Source organism: Triticum urartu, chromosome 4A (assembly GCF_056163025.1).
Source record: "Triticum urartu cultivar PI428250 chromosome 4A, HENAU_Tu73, whole genome shotgun sequence".
Classification (NCBI taxonomy): Eukaryota; Viridiplantae; Streptophyta; class Magnoliopsida; order Poales; family Poaceae; genus Triticum; species Triticum urartu.
Window position 1 is genome coordinate 391,507,406 of NC_141876.1, and position 17,698 is coordinate 391,525,103.

General features: G+C 45.4%; 1 protein-coding gene across 1 annotated transcript; it reads right to left on the reverse strand.

Moving 5' to 3' along the window:
* Positions 1-229: 229 nt before the first annotated feature.
* Positions 230-5,018, reverse strand: LOC125551396 (Basic-leucine zipper (bZIP) transcription factor family protein). Its single transcript, XM_048714620.2, has 4 exons — positions 4,279-5,018; positions 1,978-2,110; positions 1,365-1,449; positions 230-930 (listed from the first exon to the last, which is right to left on the reverse strand). Exons 1-4 carry the CDS (start codon positions 4,767-4,769, stop codon positions 569-571), a joined length of 1,071 nt encoding a protein of 356 aa, XP_048570577.1. The 5' UTR covers positions 4,770-5,018; the 3' UTR covers positions 230-568.
* Positions 5,019-17,698: the final 12,680 nt, after the last annotated feature.

Consider the following 17,698-nt stretch of genomic DNA (forward strand, 5'->3'; position numbering starts at 1 on the left):
AAACATCTTATAAAAATGAATAAAACTAGCCATCACAATGAATCAGATTGATGCAATACACATGTAACATCCCCTCTTGTTTTCAAACCTCGGGAAACAAACATGTGCAATTCAAAATCTCAAAACAGAAGATTGGGCTTTAAAATGCTAGTTATGTTACCACCCACTGATGCTGAATACAGACAACAATATATAAAGCAGGAAAAACTAGCTCCACAAGCGTACAATGATGAACATCACAAATTCAAACTGTTCTGACGACAAAAATAGTCAGTCCCAACAACATCAACACGGTATTCTGGGAGGAAGCCCCTCCCAGTTCCCCAATATAATCCCAAACAACACATCACGCACGCAGAAAATGAACCCGAAACAAACGGGTGGGAGGAACCCAGGGATCGTGTCTACAAAAATCAGCAACTGAGATTACAACGAATTTCAACTAAAATGGAACAAATGGAATGAAAAATTAAGTTTACAGGACCAGAAACAGCACAAGGATGTCAGAGGCTATGAACAAAGGAACCTAATGAAACTGAGAACTCGATCAGGGTAGGCGTAGGCCTGGTTAGAATGTACTGCTGCTTTCGCTGGCAGAGATCGAGCTGCTCTCTGACTTCACAACTGGATGCCCTTTGCTGATGTCCAAACCCTGGAGCCGTGCAAGATGATCTTGTTGCATGATATCTGACAGCGTGTTTGGGTGGGATAGCATCTGATGGTTTGGTACATTAGGATGAGGCGGGTGGAATGGGGGTGGAAATCGGGCACCCCCCTGGTGCTGGGCTGTGTTTTGCTGGGACTGTGGGAAGAAGGACGAGTTGTATAGGACATGTTGCAATCCCACGCTATATGCATCACTGGAATTTGACATCTCACCCGTAGCCATCTTGAGCCTCTCCACTTCCTGCTTCAGTGCGTCATTCAAAGCTGCACAATATACCAGGTTTTGTTACAACATACTGCATGTCACCACTTTGTTCTACATTGGTCCAATATAAATCACTATGTACCACAAATCATAACTCGTAAATAATTCCAGCACTTCGAATAAGATTCAAAATATGCGGTAATTTGACAAAACCAAGTTTAACCCTGTTCCGTGTGTCGTGCCAAGAGAGAAAAGGAGGAATGACAAAGATAACGTCAAATTTATCTTCACCTGGAACAATGACTGAAGCAATGGAAAAACTAGAAGCCTAGATTGACTTATATAGCATTAAACAGAGTGAGCAAGCCAGGAAACAATGATGGGTTGGGATGGCATAGCACTTCCAAAATGATTGCCAGTTCTCTAATTAGTTATGTTACTGATAAGTATTAAACTGCACACTGCACAATGATTATTTATCTAAAATGCTTACCATCACGCAGTTGAGCCTGCTGCTCCATGGCCTGCAACCTTATCTTGAGCTCTGCATTTTCTGAAGAAAGCCCAGTTGTATCTCTCTGCAAGGGAATAACACACAATGTTTAACAGGCCTCAAGTAATTCAACTCAGCAGCACAGCAACCTAGAAACATTATGCGCCTTCAATAGCCAACAGCATAAAAATATACCAACCGCTAGAACGAGATGGTCAAAGCCAATATTAACACAATTATTTATTCTCGCATGCAGAGAATCAGGATTAACTCTCCAAATGTACACACAGCCATATACTCCCTCCGTACCACAATATAAAACATTTTTGCAGTTCAAATAGAACTGCAAAAACGTCTTATATTATGGTACAGAGGTAGTACAATCCAACGGATGCTTAGATTGATCACAACATATGCAATAGCCCTAGTCCATACATCCAAAGAAGTCAGATGCAATTTGCAACGAGCTGTGATCTGGTAGCTGATATAGCCAGCTTGTTTAAAGGAAATATGTTATATTGCCGTTACAGTGTTCTCACTACAATAAACTAGATAAAGTTACTGGGCCTGATACCCATGATACAACAGACAGATGGAAAATGGGAAATGATACCTGAAATAGCGTGAGCTGAGCTGAGAGAGTGGTCGCTTCAGTCTGAAGAGTTTGAACCTTCCGCTCAAGTTCTGTCATATAACGAGCCTTCCTTTCTTTTGATCTAGCCGCAGATTGCCTGTTTGCTAGAATTCTGCATGGTTACAAACTCAGAGAGTTAACACAAGGTTACAACTGTTTCGAATTTTTTAGAAGAAAAATGTATTGCATGTAAAAGATTTGGGGGCATAGGCGCATAGCACAACTCAACAAAATTAGACAATGCCTTAAGCTGTATAGTTAGAAATTACTACTAGTAGTTATGTATGTGCAACACACAATCCAAAATTTAGAAGTTTCTGATTTTAATCGGCAATAGTGGTGAGACGCCAGCGATGGCACAGTTCGCGGCTTACAGGGTTGTGGTTTGGGGATCAAGTCGACTGATGTGAGAACATTCCAAATTACGATGTTTTTTTGCGGGGATAAAGATGTTTGTTTTGGAATGCTAATTACGGTGATTTACATTTTTGGAATGCTAGTTATGGTGGTTTATTTTTTAGAATACTAATTACGGTGATTTGATTGATTGATACGACTGTTTTTTTGGAATGCACGGTGCTTTGATTGAGATTTAAGGTGCTTTAATTGCTACAACGTCATTGGAGCAATGTAGGCCATTGGATCTAAGATAATGAAGGGCTGATATTCAATGTTCTGCCACAACTCGCTTGTTTAATACTACTAGTAGTGGAGATGGAGATATTAAATGTAAAACCAGAGGAAGTACTGTTAAAGATTATCACTGATAACGTCTCCACAATATTGAAGAGACTAAGGTGATGTTTGGTTCTCTAGTCCTAGGACTTTTTCTAGTCCCAACTAAAAAGTCCCTAGTCCCTAAAAAGTCCCTCCCTGTTTGTTTCCAGAGACTAAAAAGTCCCTAGTCCCTTCCTAGAGGTTATTAAATGACCATGTTGCCCCTAGTATATAGAAAAATAACAATTAAACAACACCATGGGGTGGCGGGCCAATGGGTGCATGGAGGGGCATTGTTGGAAAAGTCCCAAAAAGACTCTCTTTGAGAGTCTTCTTCATTTAGTCCCAAATGCCTAGTTTAGTCCCTAAAAAGTCCCTCCCGTTTGGTAAAAAAGTCTCTAAGAGGGACTTTTTCTAGTCCCTACATAAAAAAGTCCCTGGAAACAAACACCCCCTAACTGCCGCACCACATGTTTAGAAGGAAGTGTGATTTTTAGAAATGAAGACCCCAACTGTTTATAGCTACAGCGCCAACTTGGTTTTAATCAATGCGATGTCATTTTCTCTAATTTGATTGACTGTTATTGACCTGAACCATTCCAACAGAGAAATGTAGGTGAGAACGGGAAAAAATTGGCATGCATTAGCTATCATTGGTCTCCTACTTGCTTTCACTATCAACTCACACAAATACATACAATTGGTTACAATAAGTTTGCATGGGTCACTAGTCTTTAGTTTTCTTTTGACTATAGGATTCGCATTTGTCCAATACCTTTCCAAGCATCACAACTAAGTACTCCCTCTGTAAAGAAATAGAGTAAGGCTAGTCATAGTGGGGAGTAACTTAGACTAGTGTCATGCATATGACACTAGTCTATGTTATTACTTTCATAGTGCAAAGTAATACTATAGAAGTAGTATCATAGATGATTGCATTTATTACAATGTAGACTCATTCTACTTTGGGTTCCGTTATGTTACAGTAACATAGTATGTTACTCCAAACACCTCTCTCCTCATTAACTACATGTCACATAAGCAAATTTGTCTTGAAAAACGTTATGTTACTAGCTAAGTTACTCCCACTATGACCAGCCTAAGAGCGTTTAGATCACCACTATACAAGACTTGCAGTTAAATAATTAAGCGAATTACAGCTACCCATTATTACTACTGAAGATGTTCGTAGACCCCGCCAACTGCCCAGCACCCGGCAGAAGGCGTTTTAAAGCATGCGCCATCACACAGAAACAAGCAGCTATCCAAAATCCCACCAACCAAACGCTAAAGAACCACCACCTTAACTTCCCACCTGCCATCCAACCATCCAACACAATGCGCAAAGAAACAAACAGTACGCTAGGGACAAAGAAACAAATTAAGCCGCAAATGCGCATATTTTTCCCTAAGCTCACGAAAAAAACGATAATTGTCCTTGAATGCCTCACGCCATTGCCTGCCACCTAGTAGCAGGAATGAAAGAAGTTGATCTGTAGTATCCGTACTAACTGACACTAGCGCAAGTAACATTGAGCATCGGTGTGTGGGGGAGATCGGGACCTTTTGGCGCGCTTGGGGTCAATGGCTGCGAGCTCGGCGAGCTGCTCGGGGGACATGGCTTTCTTGGCCTCCAGGACATCGGCCAGCGCTTGGGCGGCAGCAGCGTCCCTCCGCGCAGCGCTGCCGGCAGCGGAGAAGAGGCCGGAGCCGTCGACGGAGCTGCTGTAGCGGTGCTTGGGGCGCGGCGGGGAGGAGGTCTCGGCGGCGCGGTCGCGGTCGCGGTCTGAGCCCGCGGCGGGGCCGGAGGAGATCTTCTCGATGTCCATGAATGTGGAGAAGAGGTCGTCCTCGGAGCCGATCTCGTCGAAGCCCGCGGAGGCGTCGCCGTCGGCGCCGCTGCCGATGTCGAGGTCGTCCGGGAGGCGGAAGGCGACCTCAGATCTGGCGCGGCGGTGGTGAGCCCCGCGCATGGCCGTGGCCGCCGCCGCCATGGACGGGGAAGGCGGCGGGAAGGGCCGGCCCGGCGGATCGGCGGGTTTGGGCTGCTGCATTGGGCGCTGGAGTGGCCGGGCAGGGCCAAGGATTGGGGGAGGAAGCTGTAGATAGGGCGCGCAGGCGGCGGCGGCTGCTGCTGCTGCGCCTGTGTGTTTTCCTGTAGCGTTCGGGTTTGGTCTGGTTTTTAAGAGGTGGGGCTGGAGTGGGATCTGGGACTGTGAGATGGGACTGGGAGTGGGAAGGGAAGGAGGAGGGGATGGGCATGCATGTGCATGTGAGCGGAGCGCTCACGGGGAGGGACGACCGGACGCGCCACCTTCTTCTCCTTGTTCTCTCCTACAGTACCAGCTAGGGGCGGAACCGGGATCGGCACGTGCGCATGCTTGTGCGTGTCCATCGGCGCAGGCACACAGGGCCGACCGGTGGATCTCGCCCGCGACCTTCGCTGGTCTGGCTATGGACAGCTGTGGACATCCACCAAAGGGCTGTTTGGGCATTAGGCCAACTCCAAGGGGCCGATGGATTTTTTGTCTCCATGGGTGTAAGCGAACAAAAAATATGGTCCAACAGGCCAACGCAATTTTTTTTGAGCCGACGCAAATGGACGGCTGCCCGTTTTATTGTCAATTTTTGACTCATTTTCAGTCAAAATTGGGCATGGCTAGAGACGGCGGATGCTCGCACTGTCTTCTCTGTGTCCTCCTCTAGCCCGCTTGCTATACCACAACAGTCACTCTTGTTCTTTTGGGTTGGCTCTAGGGGCGGAGTCTGGTAGTCGTCATTGTTGGCCCATACAGGTCCCACTATGTACTCATCTTGATTAGTTGGTAGCATCGTCCTCATTTCGGTTAAATCTTTCTCATTGATTTTTTATCTCGTCAATTTGTTTTAATTGGTTTTTAACCCACTAATCTACTTAATTTGTTTTGTAGTATCTGTCTAATTTAGTAATGTCATTAAGGAAAGAAATCTATCACTGTGATCTCGTTAAAATAATCAATCTTTACAGACCAAGTCTATTTAAAAGAATCAATGTTTGATAACATAGGGCAATTTATAGAAAGAAATCAATGCGTGATAACACAACCCAATCGGTTTTCAGTATTGGTTTGAACTCCTCCACTCTTGTTAACTACCCACAACAAAGTGGCCAACCAACTGGTTAAATTTCGCATCACCAGTTTAATTTCACCTCATCCTTTCACCACCCCTTTCATGTTGTTTTTTCTCCCTCGCATGTAATTCCCCTCCCTCTATTGACCCAACTCATCCCTCTCTCAGAAAAATCATCACTTTGACGATCTCTCCAATCCTTCTGTCGCTCGACCATCTTTTTCTAGGGTTCCTCAACATCACCGCCCCTCCGCCACACCTGCCACCACCAGCTGGTGGCCGAGATCAACCTCGTCAAGCATGGTATGGTCGAGGACCCGACTCGTGGGACGATGAAGTCGATGTCATTGCCTCACCCTAGGGCAGCATGTGTCTACGACCACGACACAGGCATCGAGGGCCTCCGCAAGGGCTCTCCATCCGCCACCCCCTACTGGGCCATGGCTATGCACATTGTAATCACGACACTGCTCCGTCCCTCCGGGGTAGTCGCCCCGTCCTGCTTCACCTCCTCGCCGCCCCAAACCCCCCACCCTCCAGAGACATGGGCCAGCTAAGGAAATCCTTCCGTCTACCCCCTCTTCGGTCAGGCCATGCAGCTCTGCCTCCGCCGGAAACACCCCTTTCGTTCACCTTTGTGGTCAAATTCCTTGAAGCTGTAGTTAACCCAAAATATCTTTTATTGGAGCCATTAGATTTATTAGTAGTTTTAGCCATTACATTTCTAGAGGGCCTGAAGTGAAGCAAAGAAACTTCTATCCGGTAAGGAGGTGACACTCTTGGATGGTGAGAAATTATTGATGTTTTGTAATGAAAATAGTATTATATGACAAATATTATAGAAATATAATTACATGAAAATAAATTTTAATTATGTTGTCATACAAAAAAATTGGCCATACCTATATATTCACAACCCTCTTATTTTTATTATTACATTGTTCTTTGTTATACATGATAGTCCAACTATGAAACTGATTACACCTTACATGTGTACCGACCAAACTTTCCTAACAGAAGCACTTCAGACTCAAATGGACACTCTGCAGTTGTGTTGGACACACCACTTCAAACCCTGTTGTGTAAGTCACAATTCCTAGCAGCAACCGTTATGACAGTGCAATGCCAGGATTGCTAGAGACAAGGATTCGAGGAGGACATGATGGTAGCTATCGACAAGGATTCAAGAAGGACCAGACACCACGGTAGTGGTTGTAATATTAGCCGAGACGAATCTGAAAAAATAGAGTCAATATGTGGAAGTATGGTGGATTTTGCAAAAAATGATAGATTTTTGCTAGAGGGAATTGATCTATGTGTATGCACTAATTGCATTTGCTTCATGCCGCAATATGTTTAGCCCGCTATTAGAATTATATTATTTTTTATTATTTGTGATGTGTTATAAAACATATTAAACAAAGTATAGTCGGCCCGTGCCATCATGGTGTGTAAGCGTTTGTAATAATATAATATGTTTCATGTGACAAGATTGGTGAAAGTGCATCTTCGTGGAATTTAAGTGTTGAGGGATAAATTAGGATTCCTATGTAACGACCCTTGCATCACATAGTGAAATATGGGAGAACATACATATTTCACATGCACAAGAGTGGATTAATAAAATTAGTGTGAATAAGTTGAAGAACTATCAACCGTAAAAAAAATTGAAGAACTATCATACCATGACAAATGGCATACATAAAGTTTGTTGTACATAGAGTGTGGGGGGTCCATAGCACTAATACGGGAAGGTGGTTGCCGCCCTTGTCCCTTGCCATTGGCCTGCCATGGCGGCGTCGATCACTGGCTCACTTAGATCACGAGTTAGTTAATTTTGTGATAAGAGTGAGGGTTGAGAGTGAGCGGGGTGAGGGTTGGTCTGTTCAGTTACAGCTATCTGAGCAGGATAATGTCCCTACTTAGAAAATGTGGCAAATTGCATTCATTATTGATGGTTTTGTAGCAAATTGCATGAGCAAGTGGTTCACATTTTTCATTAAGTCATATAATTTTTTGGTTAGGATAGAAGGGTAAATGCATTGGTTGCTTTCCTCGAGAGTTAATAACAAACATTTTTTATTAGGATAGAATGGTAAATAGCATTTGTTTCAAGACTTAATAATAGACATGGCGGCGTATTAGTTGCATGCCCAACAATGGACATCATATTTTTCTTTCGTGATAATACAAGTGTCAATGGCTCGGGAGACATCAGATCTGGCTTCTTGGCTTGGGGGGACGGCACACGCCTTCTCCCCCTTAATGGTGATGGTAGATCAGCACGAACATCGAGGGAGGGATTAGGGCGGAGAGCGGGGCCTTGGTAGGGGACTCCTCTGCAGGATCAAAAGTAGGTCTGGAGGGGGGATGATTAGACTACTTGACCCAATAAAAATCTAACATTTTTCCAATTTTAGTTGTGGCAGATTTTAGCAATTAGCACTAGTAAAGCAATCAATCTACACATGCAATTTTAAGAGTGTAGCAGCGGAAAGTAAAACATTATATATGAAGGTAAAGGGAAGGGTCTGGAGAGAGAAAACACAATGATGACACGGAGATTTTTGGCGTGGTTCCGATAGGTGGTGTTATCGTACATCTACATTGATGGAGACTTCAACCCACGAAGGGTAACAGTTGCGCGAGTCCATGGAGGGATCCACCCATGAAGGGTCCATGAAGAAGCAACGTTGTCTATCCCACCATGGCCATTGCCCACGAAGGACTTGTCTCACTCGGGTAGATCTTCATGAAGTAGGCGATCTCCTTGCCCTTACAAACTTCTTGGTTCAACTCCACAACCTTGTCGAAGACTCCCAAGCGACACCTAACTAATCTAGGAGACACCACTCTTCAAAAGGTAATAGATGTTGTGTTGATGATGAACTCCTTACTCTTATGCTTCAAATGATAGACTCCCCAACACTCAACTCTCTCTCACAGATTTGGATATGATGGAAAGATGATTTGAGTGGAAAGCAACTTGAGAAAGTGTGACGCCCGGATAATTAGGCTACAGTAATCCCATGTTAATGATGCCAAGTCACCACGGTTACTGTTGTTAATCTCGCGTTAGTTCAAAATCGATTCAAATTCAAATTTGAATTTAAGTCAAACAATAAAAGTTTCCAAACATTAAAACTAAAATGCTCTAAACGTGACAAATAATTCATGAGTAATAATGGTGGAGAAAACACATTTTTAAAACATGTTTAAATGCTCGAAAGTAATTAACACTATGGCTAAAACAATTAAATAAATGACTTTTGAGTTTTATAAAATCCTAAACTATTTTATTTGGAAGTCAAGCTTTTTATGGTAGAGGCTTAATTTACAACACTAATTTAGGCGCTAATTATTTATCTTAATAGAGTTAAATAAATTAGAAGTTAAAAGAAAATAGAAAATAAAATAAATAAAAAGGAAAAAGATAAAACACACAAAAAACAAAAGGAAACCCCCCATGGGCCAACCGACCCAACAGACCGGCCCACCCCGATCCACATAACCCACTACTAACCCCCCTACTACTCCGTAACCCTAACCCACGATCGCACAACCCTTCTGGGTCCAGGGCCTCGCCCTCGACGCCGATCGCCGCCTTCTGTGCCACCGCGGCGCTCCTCGCCCCTTGCCGTCACCGGCGTTGCTCGACGCCCTGACGCCCCGTCCTCCACCTCGACCTCCCCGACTGGATCTAGGCCGCGCCCCGGGCGCCCCCGCCGCACACCGTCGCTGCCTCGTCCCGCCACTACTTCGCCGGAGCCGCCCATCGTCGTCGTTGCCTCCTCATCCTCCTCCTCGAGCCACGCCACCCACACCTCTACAATGGGGGTGAGGAACACCTCCCCGCCTTCCCCACCTCTTTGCCGTGCACGCGTTCCGGCGCCCGCTCGTGGCCACCACCGCCCCGCACGCACTCCCGCCGCGCGCACCGCGTCCAGGCATTGCCCGGCCCCGCCTACGGCCGCAGCCAGACCCGTGCTCGTCACTATAGCCCGCCTCTGCCCCGCGCAGACATCGCAACCCTCCCCTCCACTTACTTGCTGCTGGCCCCGCACAGGCGCTCGTCCACCCGCGCCCCCTCTCACCAAGCTCGGCCATGGACGGTCCCCGCTCCAGCTACTGATGCTCCCCCCTGCGTTCTCGCCTGCTTCGACCATTGTCCGTCTGCGCCGCTCCACTCGCTGCGGCTCTGGATGGCCGCCGCCCCTTTTGCCGGTGACCCCGTCCCGCTGTGGCCATCGCCGGCCTCCTCTGTGAGGCCGGGCATGTTGCCCCGCATGGGTCAATGACCACTGGGACCCGCCCCTGAGAGAACGAAAAAGAACAAAAGAAAAGTAAAATAGATAATAAGTAATAATTAAAATGATTAATTAGTCAATTAACTAATTACTTAGTGAATTATTTAACTTAATTAATTTGACTTAAATAATCTAAACCTATGTTAAACTAGTTACATTTATTAACTAAGTAAACAGTGTATGACAGGGGGCCCCACCCCTGTTGACCAGTCAAACTTTGACTGGTCAACTAGGCCCCCTGGTCCCACATGTCAGCCAGTGTGCCCTTTTGTGTACATTGTGTTGTGTGCACGTAGCATTTTAACATTTGTTTTCGAATTAAAATTAATTCCAGAATATTGTTAAAAAACTTTGAAATTTCATATAAAATAATCTGTATCTCGGATGAAAATGTTTTATACATGAAAGTTGCTCAGAACAAAGAGACAAATCCGAATACACGGTCCGTTCACCCGCCACATGTCCCTAGCATAGCGAACATGCAACTTTTCCCCTCTGCTTCATCTGTCCGAAAACGCGAAACACCGGGAATACTTTTCCGGATGTCCCCCCCTTCGCCAGTAGCACCTACCACTGCGTTAGGTCACCTCTAGCACAAGGTTTTGCCATGTCATGCTTTGTGATGCAATTGTTTGCTCCGTTATTTATTGTGTTCCCCCTTCGCTACTTTTTTGGTAGACACCGAGGCTGACGCTGCTCCTGACACTGACTACATCCCTGACGACCAGACCTTTTCAGCAGAGCTTCCAAGCAAGCCCCCCCCCTCACTTGATCACCAGATATCGCCTATTCTTCTCTCTACTGCTTGCATTAGAGTAGTGTAGCATGTTGCTGCTTTCCGTTAATCCTATCCTGATGCATAGCCTGTCTTTGCTACTACTGTTGTTACCTTTACCTGCAATCCTAAACGCTTAGTATAGGATGCTAGTTTATCATCAGTGACCCTTCATTCTTGTCCCTCTGCCATGCTATACTATCGGGCCGTGATCACTCGGGAGGTGATCACGAGTATATACTTTTATACATAATACATGATATATGTGGTGACTAAAGTCGGGTCGGCTCGTAGAGTACCCGCAAGTGATTCCGATGTGGGGGCTGAAGGGACAGGTGGTTCCATCCCGGTAGTGGTGGGCCTGGGTTCCCAACGGCCCCCGACTGTTACTTTGAGGCGGAGCGACGGGGCAGGTTGAGACCCCCTAGGAGAGAGGTGGGTCTGGCCCTGGTCGGTGTCCGCGGTTACATCAATTAACACGCTTAATGAGATCTTGGTATTTGATCTGAGTCTGGCCACTGGCCTATACGCACTAACCAACTACGCGGGAACAGTTATGGGCACTCAACGTCGTGGTATCAGCCGAAGCCTTCTTGACGTCAGCGACTGAGCGGCGTGCGCCGGGTTGGACCGCGTAACGCAACTTCCTTTGTAATGGAGGTTGCTAGGTCTGCTCACCGGTCGCGTATGCAACGTGCAGGTGTGCAATGGGCGATGGGCCCAGACCCCTGTGCACATAGGATTTAGACTGGCGTGCTAACCTCTTTGTTGTGCCTAGGTAGGGCTGCGACGTGTTGATCTTCCGAGGTCGGGCATGACCCAGGAAAGTGTGTCCGGCCAAAGGGAATCGAGCGTGTTGGGAAATGTCGTGCACCCCTACAGGGAAGTTATCTATTCGAATAGCCGTGTCCCTCGGTAAAAGGACGACCCGGAGTTGTACCTTGACCTTATGACAACTAGAACCAGATAATTAATAAAACACACCCTTCCAAGTGCTAGATACAACCCGGTGATCACTCTCTCATAGGGCGACGAGGAGAGGATCGCCGGGTAGGTTTATGCTATGCGATGCTACTTGGTGAACTTACCATCTACTCTCTTCTACTGCTTCAAGATGGAGGCTGCCAGAAGCATAGTCTTCGATAGGACTAGCTATCCCCCTCTTATTCTGGCATTCTGCAGTTCTGTCCACATACACTCCCCCTTTCATTGATACCAATGCATATGTAGTGTAGCTCCTTGCTTGCGAGTACTTTGGATGAGTACTCACGGTTGCTTTGCTCCCCCTTTTCCCCTTTCTATATCCGGTTGTTGTGACCAGACGTTGGAGCCCAGGAGCTAGATGCCACCGACGACGACGACCCCTACTACACTGGAGGTGCCTACTACTACGTGCGGGCCGCTGATGACAATCAGGAGTAGTTAAGAGGGTCCCAGGCAGGAGGCCTTGCCTTTTCGATCGTTGCTACTTTTTTCCTAGCCTTCTTAAGGCAATCTTGTTTAACTTATGTTTGTACTCAGATATTGTTGCTTCCGCTGACTCTTGTGTTTTCGAGCTTATGTATTCGAGCCCTTGAGGCCCCTGGCTTGTAATATAAAGCTTGTATTATTTTAATTTGTGTCTAGAGTGGTGTTGTGATATCTTCCCGTTAGTCCTTGATCTTGATCATACACATTTGCGTGTATGATTAGTGTACGGTCAAATCGGGGGCGTCACAGGAAGGCTAGAAATCAAGATTCTTGTGGTTGGACTGGAATATCTTGATCTTAACACATGCGTAGGTGGTTCTCTCTCAGAAAATGTAGGTTGGAAGTGTAGGCACGTTCTGATGGCTCACTCACATATGGAGAAGGGGGTGGAGGGGTATATATAGCCTCCACACAAAATCCAACCATTACACACATTTGACCGATCTCGGTCAGACCGAATAGAAGAACTCGGTGAGACCGATTCAGTTCAAAATGTGAGCATTAGGAATCTCGGTGGGACCGACTGGAACAACTCGATGGGACCGATGTGCTAGGGCTAGGGCAAAACCTCATCTCGGTGAAGCCGATTGCTTGAACTCGGTGAGACCGATTTCAGCAAAGAGCAAACATAGAGTTGGTCAAGCAAACTCGGTGGGACCGATTGCACAGATCGGTGATACCAAAATAATTGCAACAGGCAATGCAGAGTTTGCGAGGCCATCTCGGTGAGACCGAGATCCGTATCAGTGTGTCCGAGGTGTTAGGGTTTCTGGCAGTGGCTAGGTCAAATGAACTCGGTGACGCCGGATAGAATTTTTCGGTGGGGCCAGTTTGACTTTGGGTTTTGGACATATCTGGAAATGAGAAAGTGGTTGAGGGATTTGGAGCAATATCACTAAGCATTTTGAGCAAGTATACCATTAAGCAACACCTCATCCCCTTTTAATAGTATTGGCTTTCCTATGGACTCACTGTGATCTTGGATCACTAAAATGTAAATGAAGAGTCTTGAGCTTTAGCCAATATGTGTCCTTAGCATTTTGAGGGGTCTACATCTCTAGTCCATGCCATGCCATTCCTTGAACTTTCTGAAATATTTAACTTGAATGGATATTAGTTCAATGAGCTATATGTTGTTATAAATTACCAAAACCACCCGGGGATTAGTTGCACTTTTAGTCTCCCCCTTTTTGGTATTTTTTGACCTTGAAAACAGCAGGAGAGGCTCATACTGTGTTGCATTAAAATAAAATGGAGTTACATCATATGTACATACTCTTGAGGGAAAGCCCTCAAAAGGGGGGGAATGAAAAGAGTCAAATAGGGGAAACTAGTACAAGTAGTGGGTGACTGAAAAGATCAGTGGAGAGGATTAAATTACAAAGCTAGGGCAAATAAAGTAATGTAGTCCCAATGAGTTTTGTCAACTCCAAATTTGAGCCAGAGGAGGTCCTTCTTGGTTCTCCCTCTCCAAGCTGCCAAAGAAGGTGGTATCTGCCTGAAAATAAAGTTGTTCCTTTCCTTCCAAATATTCCAGGCCACCATCCCCACAAATTCAAAGAAAAGTTCCTTGTTAAAAGATTGTCTGGCAGCTTGGATGGCTTCTATTCTGGAGAGGTTCAAGTTCCAAACAATCCCCACTTTCTGCCAGCAAGAAGAGCTGAAGGGACACGTGAAAATTAAATGCTCAATGGTTTCTTCCACCCCAGCGCTACAGAGGACGCAGTTGAATCCTTCATTAACATTAAAGTGACGTCTTCTGAGCATGTTCCTAGTATTTAATCTGTCTGCCAGCAAAAACCACATAAATACCTTAAGTTTCATATGCAGTTTAGATTTCCAAATCCAAGCAAAAGGAGGAGGCGCCACAATGTCCTTATGACAATGCTCATAGAATTTTTTGGGAAAATACACTTGCCCCCAGACATAGATCCAAGAGTCCGCTGCATCCGAGTGATTGAGGCTTTCCGGTTTGAAAGAAAGCAATAATTGAAGTTCCTCGAACGCTTCTGGCAAGAGGGGGATGTGAAACATGTCGGACCAATCATTAGAAGCATAGAACTCTGCCACCGAGCAGTCCTCATTAATGACAAAAGAAAAGAGGCATGCAAAATGATCTGCCGGAAGAACCTCATGCCATTTGTCATGCCACATGGCAATATTTTTACCATTACCAACCAACGGGGAAGATATACCTCTGAAAATTGGCATTAGCTTGCAGATTTGCTTCCACCAAAAAGAACCACAAATCGGGGACGCGTGAGGCACAGAATTCAAGTAGTAAGAGTCCCATATGAGTCTGACCCAAGGCAGCTCGGCCCTATAAACGGGCCCCTGAAGCGCCCCTTTTTGGTAATTGATGACAACATATGGATCAAAGCTTCGACAAATGATAAAATGAATGAAATACATCGTCGCTTTGAGAAGTATGTGATAAGCAAGAGCTCCCCCTAAATTTGTGCATTATTTAAAACTTGCTTTTGAATGCAAATGCATAATCAATTAGGATCATGGGTCACTTCTTCCATGTCACATACATCTTGGTGGAGCGCTCAAAATGATAAGAGTTAAATAACATGCACTCATCACCAAGGATACAAGTGATTGATCATACACAAATATTCATGGATATAATCATGCAGGCACACATTAAGCGTAATATGATCACATGATCACATAAGTATCTCACGAGCATAACACAAATTGTAGCATAGGAATCAGACAACCAAACGACCAAAGTAGCAAGAGTAGCAAATGAAACCAACCAACAAAAACAAGAGGAACTCTCTCTCTCTCTCGAAGCCTATGATCTATAAACTTTATCCCCCTTTGGAAACAAGTTACCAAAAAGTTCAAAAACGTATAGTGCTATATGAAACTCTAAGCACGATCTCTGGGAGCTCCTGAAGGGGTCTTCTGGCTTGTTGCTCCGGTGTGCGTAGACGACGTGGAGAGGATTCCATATGCAAATGCCTCGGAAAAAGTCTGTGGACCTGGACGAGTTGACATTGGAGGTACAACTGTGACAGTGGCTGCAGGTGCTGAAAAGTGGTAGTCCTGGAGTCTTTGGCAACTGGCACAACTGATGATCTTTGTGCCCTTGGCACTCTCTCGAATGTGTCTGTTGTGCGTCTATCATCCCTGCCCTCAGCATCCTCTTGAAGCTTCTCCACAATAGTTTGAATCTCAGTGGCCTTCACATCTAGGTTATGTATATTAGTCTCAATGATCCTCTCAAGACTTTTCTGATTTTGAGACAAGGTGGCCAAGCTTTGCTCAATTCTCACGGTGGCCTCAAGCAGATAATTGAGTTGATCTTGCTTGGTCTTGAGATTCGCAATTAAAGCATTTGGGGCACTTGCTGCCTTTTCTGTTTTTGCAGCCTTTGCTTTCTCTATCTTCTGCTGGGCTTCTGCACATGTAGGATGTGAAGCATCCATGAAAACCTCATTGTCCTCAAAGTCTAGACTCAGGGGAAGATGCTCTCTGTCCAGTAGATATGTCCCAATTCCCATCTTGGAGTTGATCAAAGTCTGAATGTGAGGGGCATATCCACAAGACCTCTTCTAGTTTGTTGCTCTTCTCTTCACAGTCTCTACAATCAAGCTCATCACCTTGAATTTCTATGGGACATCAAACAAGTGAAGCAAGTTGATGGAGTGACCATGAATCATCCTATGATCTCCTGACTTGGGCAAAAGAGTGTGCCTCAAGATGGTGTTCATGGTGGTCAGTCCAGCAAGCAAATAGTATATAGAACCAAACTTGTGTGTGTCCAATGCTGCATCTGGGATTGGCTTGTACATGTTAGCCATGGAGTTGTGATCCTTCCTAGGCTTACTGTACACATCAAGATCATCTTCAGCTTCCTCGGAGACGTTGATCAGTTTGGCCCATTGAAAGTACAACTATCCCTGGGTGGTTTTGGTAATTCCTAACAACATATAGCTCATTGAGCTAATGCTACTTCAAGATAAACATTTCAGGAAAGCTCAATGATTGGCATGGCATGGATGAGAAATGTGGACCCCTCAAAATGCTAAGGACAAAGGATTGTCTCAAGCTCAAAGCTCAGGACTCTACATTTTTTCATTTTAAGTGATCCAAGATCACATTGAGTCCATAGGAAAAGCCAATACTATCAAGAGGGGGTGAGGTGTTGCTTAATGAGTTTCTTGCCCAAAGTGCTTAGTGATATGCTCCAAAAACCCTCAACTACTTTCTCACATCCACATATGTCCCAAACCAAAAGTCAAACTCGGCCCCACCGAAACAGTCTATCCGGCGCCACCGAGTTCAGTTGATATAGCCACTGCTAGAAACCCTAGTCTTTTCGGTCTTACCGATAGGGATCTCGGTCTCACCGAGATGGGATTGTAATCTCTCTGTTTCCCTTTGTAATGTTTCGGTCAAACCGAGATGAGCGATCGGTCCCACCGAGATTGCAATGCAAACTCCGTGTTTCCCTTCCGTAACATTTCGGTACAACCGAGATGAGCGAATCGGTCCCACCGAGTTTGCCTAACCAATTCTCTATTTGTCTATTACCAAAATCGGTCCCGCCGAGTTTGTGTAATTGGTCTCACCGAGATTACGTTATGCCCTAACCCTAACGAAATCGGTCTCACTGAGTTGACATGTCGGTCCCATCGAAAATCCTAATGGTCACATTATAAACTAAATCGGTCTGACTGAGTTTCATGATTCGGTCCCACCGAGTTTCGTAAATTGTGTGTAACGGTTAGATTTTGTGTGGAGGCTATATATACCCCTCCACCCACTCTTCATTCGTAGAGAGAGCCATCAGAACATGCCTACACTTCCAACATACATTTTTTGAGAGAGAACCACCTACACTTGTGTTGAGGTCAAGATATTCCATTCCAACCACATAAATCTTGATCTCTAGCCTTCCCCAAGTTGCTTTCCACTCAAATCATCTTTCCACCAAATCCTATCCCATGAGAGAGAGTTGAGTGTTGGGGAGACTATCATTTGAAGCACAAGAGCAAGGAGTTCATCATCAACACACCATTTGTTACCTCTTGGAGAGTGGTGTCTCCTAGATTGGTTAGGTGTCACTTGGGAGCCTCCGTCAAGATTGTGGAGTTGATCCAAGGAGTTTGTAAGGGTAAGGAGATCGCCTACTTTGTGAAGATCTACCCTAGTGAGGCAAGTCCTTCGTGGGCGACGACCATGGTGGGATAGACAAGGTTGCTTCTTCGTGGACCCTTCGTGGTTGGAGCCCTCCGTGGACTTGCGCAACCGTTACCCTTTGTGGGTTGAAGTCTCCATCAACGTGGATGTATGGTAGCACCAC